This window comes from Poecilia latipinna, unplaced genomic scaffold (assembly GCF_001443285.1).
Source record: "Poecilia latipinna isolate Pla-1442-1.1 unplaced genomic scaffold, P_latipinna-1.0 Scaffold1640, whole genome shotgun sequence".
In the NCBI taxonomy this organism is placed as follows: domain Eukaryota; kingdom Metazoa; phylum Chordata; class Actinopteri; order Cyprinodontiformes; family Poeciliidae; genus Poecilia; species Poecilia latipinna.
The window spans coordinates 111,313-119,489 of record NW_015114256.1 but is presented as its reverse complement, the minus strand read 5'-3'; the positions used below and the strand labels follow the sequence as shown (position 1 = coordinate 119,489).

The window sequence follows — 8,177 nt, the reverse complement described above, 5'->3', positions numbered from 1 at the left end:
TTTCATTTTTAGTTTGGGGAAAAAAGAACCTAAAAAATGTGTGGTTTTCCCCCCCCCCCCCCCACCGGTCCGTAACAAAGTTGTAAAACATGAGACACGTTATTCAAATCTTTCTTTATTTCTGACCATCTTACTTTATATATCATGAGCTAAATGCAATGCATCCAAGTTAATAGTCCTCAATGCAGCAGTAAATGTAATTAGAGTGAAAATAGGTACATATTTTTGTGGTGATAAAGTATTTTTAACTGGAAATAGATTTATTTGGCATTTTTATGTTTTTAAAGAGAAAAATTAAGAGCCCACTGCACTGAACCCCATTGAAATCCTTGTGATTATTCCACCAAATATTGATCTCTGAACTCTTCCTGAGTTAAAACATTAGTACTGTTGTTCCTAAATGAACATGAACTTGTTTTCTTGAAAATATTTTAGGTCTGAAAGCGTTGCATCTTTTTCGTTACTTTGGCCATTTCTCATTTTCTGCAAATAAAAACAAAATGTTTGCTTGTAATTTCAGAGACATGTTTGTTGTCAGTAGTTCATAGAATAAAGAAACAATGTTCATTTTACTGAAACATATAAGTATAAAAAGTAAAATCAAAGAAACTAACGTGGTCTCTTCATTTGTAATTAAACATGATTCCAAATTTAAACGTAATCCAGTCTACAGAGGGCAGATTGGATTACAGAAAATATCCAATGAGGACAAAAATGTGTTGTTGATGTCAAAGGTCAGAGGAGAATGAGTGGAATGACTCAATATGACAGAAAGGAAAAGGCGGCTCAAATAACCTCTCACTATGTCCAAGGTCTGCCATCTCCTAATGCACAACAGATAGCCACAAAAAGTGCCTCAATTATAAGAAAAGGATAAAAGAAAGAAGAACAGGATCAAGAAGGAAAATGACAGATTGAAAAAATATTGATGAGTCTTGATGTCGGTTGTGATATTCAGACGATAGGACCAGAATTTGATGTAAACAGTTTATAAGCATCGGTGTGTCTTCCTTGTGTCAGCTGAGACTAGTTGTTGTGATAGTCATAGCACACTGATTGTACAAACATTATTTAAAGACAACAGCCCTCCTGAGTATTGTTGCTGACCATATCAATCCTTCATGACCACAGCGAACCCATCTTCCAGCTGGATAATGCACCATGTCTCCAAGTTCAAATAATCTCAAGCAGGTTTTCTGAATCAGACAATGAGTTCACTGTATTGCAGTGGCCTCCACAGTCACCAGACTGTTTCTTTACGCGTTAGAAGTTCAGAGGTTGGTGAATAGCCTTAAAGTATCTAATTCCTTTCAAAAATAAAATTCCTGCTTCTTTCAACTAGCTTAACCCACACGGCGCACCACACCCAGACGTGATCTGTGGCCATAGCTACCATTTTGGGATGTGAGTCTTGGAGCGACGTTCACTTTCCACACACACAGACACACACACCCACACACACACACACAAACACGCACACACACACACACACACACACACACAGCCACCAAATACGCAGCCACACAACCACTCAGGTAATTGGAGGCTTCCTGTTTTCTGCTACATTTAAAGGGGGAAAACGTTTTGGAAAAGCAGTGAGACTAAACCATTAAAACAATGAACAGTAAAAAGGTAATATATGAGTTTAAATAGGTAAGAGAACTCACACTTTGGTTGGATTTACATTAAAACCTCCTCACCTGATCACGCCTACTTTCTCACAGATGGACCGATAGCATAGTTGGCACAGAGGAGAAGCATGACGGGGTCGAAAAGCAGCTGGGCTGGGCGAACCGACCGGCAGCTGGGTCAGCACCACCAAGGGCGTGGCACGGCCTGGTCAGCCAAGTAGCGCTCCTGCAGCTGCGAAAATACACTCAGGAACATTTACAGATACACAGTCACATTCACCCCTTGGGGGTTACAAAACTAATTTAATCAAATTTAGAGTGTCACCAATTAAACCTTCTCTTAACGGGAAGCATTCGTAGGATTCATACACTGACCTCCTAAGCTCAGCTTTAACTTCTTAAGCCGCATGCTTGACTTTTAACCTTTTTTCTCTGACTTTGTGCTTGTTGTTTCCTTAACCATGAGCCCAAACAACAAAAATAGATTCTGACAGTTATCTGGATGTTAGACTATGTAGTGTTGGGGGATATCACATAAAAATAATTTTAAAAATCTACTATTTAATGTATCATTTCAGACTTTTGTTGAATGTTGAAGTTAAAGTTGTGTCAAAGGGCCACAACTCATTTGAACAGATACAGACTCAGAGATGTTTTGTCATAATGCTCAGTGAAACCAAGCGCAGTATAGCAGCATCCGTTACCAGCAAGAGAGCACAGTGTTGGAAGGGCGATGATGTGGGCTTGTTCTGCATCTACACAGGATATTATGGCAAGGAAGCCAAACACAGCCTTGTCTGAACTCTAAAGTATTGCACCGTTGAATCAAATCTGAAGTCAAATTGTGCTGTGCTGCATCAGAAACAAAAATGTCAGTATTTCAGTCAAAATCCAGATTTCTTTTGAACTTGAATATTCTGGTGGAACATTAAAAGAACTGTTCAGAGGAGAATGCACACAGACAACAATGAACTGAAGGGACACTGCAAAAAGGAGTGGGCCAAAACTCCCCCAGAATGATGTGAGAGAGAGATAAGTTTATACAGAGGACAACCGAACATAACAAACACTGTTAACATAAAGCCCTGGAACAAAAGTGTGTGTGTGTGTGTGTGTGTGTGTGCGTGTGTGTGTGCGTGTGTGTGTGCGTGTGTGTGTCCGGAGGGAATGTTACTTCAGACAAACGCAGCATGAAATCAAAGTAAATTATTGAACTTTAACCTTATTTTGACCACTATTGTTACTAGTGGTAGAAAACTTTAACAGAGCCAACATTTTGACTTCTGACAGACTTTTAGAGAGGCAACACTATACACTGTCAAACATGTAATTTTTAATTTGATTGTCTGCCATATTTCCTGTCAGAATTTAACCTGCATGGTTGGCTGAAAAGAAGCCGAGAAAGATTTAAAAAATTAAAGCAAATAAATGCTTTAATTGCTTTCTTGTCTGTTGTCTCTTCTGAAATCTCCTGATTATGATTAATAGCTCTATATGGGAGATTTTATTTAGATAAAGTAATAATTTCTTTGTTCTTTAATTTGTTAAACATGTGCCGCTTCCAAATGAAGCTGTTGTGTGTAACACCAACATCCCTTCATTCCTGCGTTTCTTTAAATCCCAACACTGAAATATTTTTTAAAAATAACAGAGCAAAGTACGTGTTGATAACAGCAAAAAATATTTCCAAATCTCTAATAGCCTCATCCAGATTCTGCTTCACTCATTGCTGAGCTTGTTTTTCCTCTTTTACATGTTTATCACGCATATTCTGTATAGTGCAGAGCATAAAATAAATGCTGATTGCTTCATGAAGAAGAAATAACATCTTACAAGTGGATAAACCGCTTGACGTCTCTGTTGCTCCACCCGTCTCTGAGTCACCCACAAACAAAAGCCTGCCGCTCTGCTGTGTCATTACCACTCTGCTGAGACTCAATAAACTGACTTGTAAATGCAGCCAGGGCTCCCAATTAGCTCTACTTACTTTCTCCACTCTTTCATCTGCTTTTTTTTATTCCTTTCTTTTATTTCCATTAACATTAAGTTACGTCTTTATACTCTGACTTATTTGATTAGTAAGCATGTTTAATATGTGATTTTTTATTTATTTTTTGTACTCTTAGAGTTTTTCTTCTCATAAATCTGGTTGCTTTCCGGTCACTTTGTGCACCTTTAACGTAGGTATTTGCTTCTCTTCTCTTTTCTGTTTTTCCTCTCTTTCTTTTCATCCTCTGTTATTTTCAGGCTGCTGAGGGGAAATGGTTGTTTTTAACTCCAAGTTTCTTGTGGCTGACCACAACGTTATATTTAGGCGAGGGCCACAGTCAGACTTGGAAATGACGGAGATCACCAGGGGTGACTAGGCACTGTGTGTGCATATGTTTGTGTGTGCTGGTCTGAGGCTTACCAACCCTACTGAACCATTGAACCGGGTCCCAGAGAGAACAGGTTTCCTGCAGACAAACAGGGTGCGGCATGAGACCATCGGTGCATTTGTCATTTGGGTTTCTCCTTCTGGCTTACGGCTAAGCTACAAGGGAATTCACAAACGCGGTCGCTGTGTGTAGTGACACATGCGGGCTGCACGCAGTGATCGACGTGTGTTAACTGGCAGCTGGGGTATGTGTGTCAAGTGTTGTTAATAAACAATAAAAAGGCTCCAGATGAATCCTGTGCCGTTTAATTCAGGGAGGGAACTCAGACCCAGAGTTTCAGTGTTTTATTAGCTGGATATTCTCCTCAGAGAAACGCTTGATACTGTATATTATCACACAGAGGAAGTTTATTTTGACGTTGCAAGAACCCAAGTGACTGGATACCTTTTGGGTTTCCTCCCTTTCACACGTTTCACAGCCGCATTTTTTTCCTCTCTCCCTCCTTGAGTCTGTTTCAAATTCAGCTCAGTTTGGCATGATCAGCAGCTTTACCAGCGCTGTTTTCTAACTTTTTATTTTTATTTTTTATTTTTAGCACAGAGGCATTCAGCGCTGAGCGCGGAGCCAGGGAGGGCGCCACCAAGGTGATGATTGTGGTCACAGACGGGGAGTCGCACGACGGGGACGAGCTGCCAGACGCTCTGGAGGAATGCGAAAGCAGAAACATCACCAGATACGCCATCGCTGTGAGTGCCATCTGGCGCTCAGTGGTGCAGTGCATTAATTATTACACTGGTTTCAGATATCATTTTTTTTTTTTTTTTTTACCTTTTATAGCACTGTAATTGTGAAAAGCACAGCAAACAACTAGTCTCCTTGGGAGGGTGCAGAGCTACTCTGACATTCCTCCCATATTGTGCAAATGTGGCACAGCCTCTGTAAACACCCAGAAGCAACCGCACAACATCACCACAACTCTCCCAAAATAACTGCCTAATTGCCAAATGAACCCTTTGGGCCCACTGAAATATCCAGCTGGGAACAAAAACACTCTTCCTTGTCTGGCTCTACCCGACCCCTCCATTCTACACACAAAGGTCCGACGAAAGTGTCCGCAGGTCGGGCAGGGACCAGTGGCTGAACCTGTCCTCATCAAGCACGAGAACAAATGAGCTCGCATGTCAAGGAAAAGCAAATTAAACAAACAATTTTGGGTGAAAGAGCTTATTTATAGCACAGCCAGTTCAATGTTTTGCCGTTTCTACGGATTTTTTCCCCCAAATCCCGGAAAGAATCTGGATCATCATAAAGAGTCGAGTAGGGATTTGAGTCGGTACCATTTCGTGTTCATCAGTCTGCCAGACCGACATGTGTACTGGCTGGAAGACAAAGAAGAAAACTGAGTCAACCAGGAGAGAATTAGGCCTGGTTCACGGCTGATGAGGATCCGGTACACCTGGTACCCTCCCAGACGTCCAGGAGCTGCTCAGCAAGCGATGGGGAGCAGAGGAGATTAAAACAAAAGTAAACACTGCATTCAAAATGCAACAATGAGAATAGAAGTACATTTTTTTTAGTAAATTGTCCAATTTACTGCAAAAGGGTAACCTGCACAGTGTGTTGGGTGACCTCATGTCTTCTGTTGAGCACTTGAAAAAGTTGCTCAGACACGCATGACATGAGTGTGTGTGAAATCTGCTTCACAAAAACGTAGAGGTGGCTTTACGAAGGGCATCGTCTGCAACTGGATCACAAAACAAGGAGCAGTTTCTGTAGAACCTGAAGTTTCATTATTTGACTGAAGGAAAAAGCTCAACAGTCTTGCTACATTCAAAGACAGTAAGACTGTTGTCATCAAGGCTGAATGGAAAGCTATCAGAAAATCACATGAAAGCCAGTTAAGGGTAATAGTTTATTGATACTTTTGATCAGTTATTAAAAGGTTTGTTTGTATTTGACTATAGGCTTAATAATTTGCCTAATTCATTTTCTGTCTCTTGCCTCAGTTTTTTTTTTTTTTTCTTTTTGCAGGAAAGGTTCCAACAAAATATGCTTACCATCAAAAGCACAAAATGCAAATTCTTCCACAGGCTTAAGATTTTATTTAAGATTATACCACATTATTCAGAGTTTGGGCATACCTCCAAACTCTGAATAGGCTGTTTGACGAAAGTTTTTAATTTTTCAGGTTTCAGTTAAGGGGAGAAATGTAACTGCTTCACAGTCTACTCCCCACTGGATCTGCCAAGTCTACTTGGTCCTTTTCAAAATGGATTTCTGTTTAACTCTTATGGAGTAATTTCATCAAGAGTTTGAGTAGCTAGAACTATTTCAAATGTTAAAATGACTCAATCTCATGTTGAAATAACTCTGAAAGAGTCAAATTCTGATAAGGACCAAAAGCACTGGGCACAGTGTTGATTTAACTCTGTAGTATCTGGTGGCAATGAGGTCAAGGAGGAAATTGAGCAAGTAGTTTTTAGAATAAAGTATTGCAATCACTACAAAACATTTGATGCAACTTCAGGATTTAGAGTCTTGCTGTTGTTTTCTCACGGTCATCAATAATAAAATAGATTTTGTATTTTGTGTGACTAATTCCCTCTTCATGTATTTGCACAGAGTACAGCTTAGTAATGAGGAATGCTCTGTCTGGAGTGTTAGCTGCTTCGTAATAAGAAAACCCTTCACTTTTGTCCTGACTAAAATACTACTGGTGCTTGCCTCTCCACAGCAAGGCATGCAGAAACTTTCTGTATGTAGTGAAATTCCACAAAATATAATTAAGTATCTTAGCCCATACGGTTCGGTGCTGGAAAACCAATGAAAACCTAGTTGGGGAGCAGGACCAGGCTGCAGGATCAGGCTTGCCTCTATGTAGAGTTTCAGTTTCCACATTTGTTGCTCCTTAGCCACATTCAGATGGTCAGGGAGGTCGTGCAGATTGGTGGTCTCGGTGCTAAAGCATCAAAAAATAAACACCAAGCATAGTGTGTCCATCTTATGCAGATGTAAAAGGGGGCTTTGGACTCAGATGGTAAAATGTCAAGTGATGACAGTTAACTGTTTCCTATAACAGCAGGTATGTTATGATTTAGTATTTTCTGCACTGCATGCACATTTTGACAGCGCACAGGAAAGTATCTCGTGGTAGAGGTCAGACCTCTTCAAAGTACAACGCAGGAGCAGCAGATTGTTTTCTACATCAGTGTCATGCAGATATTACAAAGACATCTGTTGCTTGAGCAGTTTATGGAGCGCATTGCATGGATGCTTTTCTATTTTAATACTTGCCAAATGATACATATTTGGGAAATACTGCTCCCTCTTTTCTATTTTTCTCTTTAATATCACTTATAAACTTTCAAAATCCACCCTGACATAAAAGCTTGAGGATATTTTCTTTCTTTCTTCTATAGGATCTTAATGTACATATTTATTAGTATTATATGACACAGTATACTCTACTATGGCCTCCTCCTACCCTTTAAAAACAGAGGATTTCCTTTGCTTGGCAGCCAGGTTTCAGGGAAATATTCATGAATTGGTTTCTGTTATGGATTTTTTATATGTTCTTGAAATGGATTTTATTTTTAGTTTCCTCCAGCTTTGTGTTTGACAGTTAATGTGTTTCCATGAGACAAAACTTGAGGATTGATGAAACTCCTAATTACATCCACAAATTGTGTTTTTCTGTTTTGCTTCAACATGGAGAATCGTTGAAATGCAAGGAACGATTTGCCTTGAGACGTCAGTTTCGTCTGTTTTTTAAGATCCCGTTGTTGGTTTTGTGTTATTTACCATTTTGTTTGTCATAGATTCTCATCTTTATGTCTCTTCTTTACTGCCATGCAGGTTCTGGGGTACTACATCCGCAAACAGCAGGATCCAGAGACCTTCATTAATGAGATCAAATACATCGCCAGCGACCCGGACGACAAGTACTTTTTCAACGTGACCGATGAAGCTGCACTGAATGACATTGTGGACGCTCTCGGAGATCGGATTTTCACTCTTGAAGGTGAGGGCGTTACCAATCAAGAGTTAGTGTAGTTCATATGATCCCTTATCTGAGCTGATATGTAGCCCAGTCTTCTTATTCTACGAGCACAACTGACACAACTGACAGAAAAGTAAAAAAAAAATTATATATATATATATATATATA

At 39.8% G+C, this 8,177-nt stretch overlaps 1 protein-coding gene across 2 annotated transcripts in view; it reads left to right on the top strand.

Moving 5' to 3' along the window:
- The window catches only part of itga10 (integrin, alpha 10), a 39,969-nt gene that overhangs the window by 18,081 nt on the left and 13,711 nt on the right, over window positions 1-8,177 (top strand). For both annotated transcript variants that reach the window (XM_015059600.1, XM_015059599.1), the window contains 2 exons: window positions 4,605-4,755; window positions 7,865-8,030. In XM_015059600.1, coding sequence (XP_014915086.1) covers window positions 4,605-4,755; window positions 7,865-8,030 — 317 coding nt within the window. The remainder of the gene's footprint in view (window positions 1-4,604; window positions 4,756-7,864; window positions 8,031-8,177) is intronic.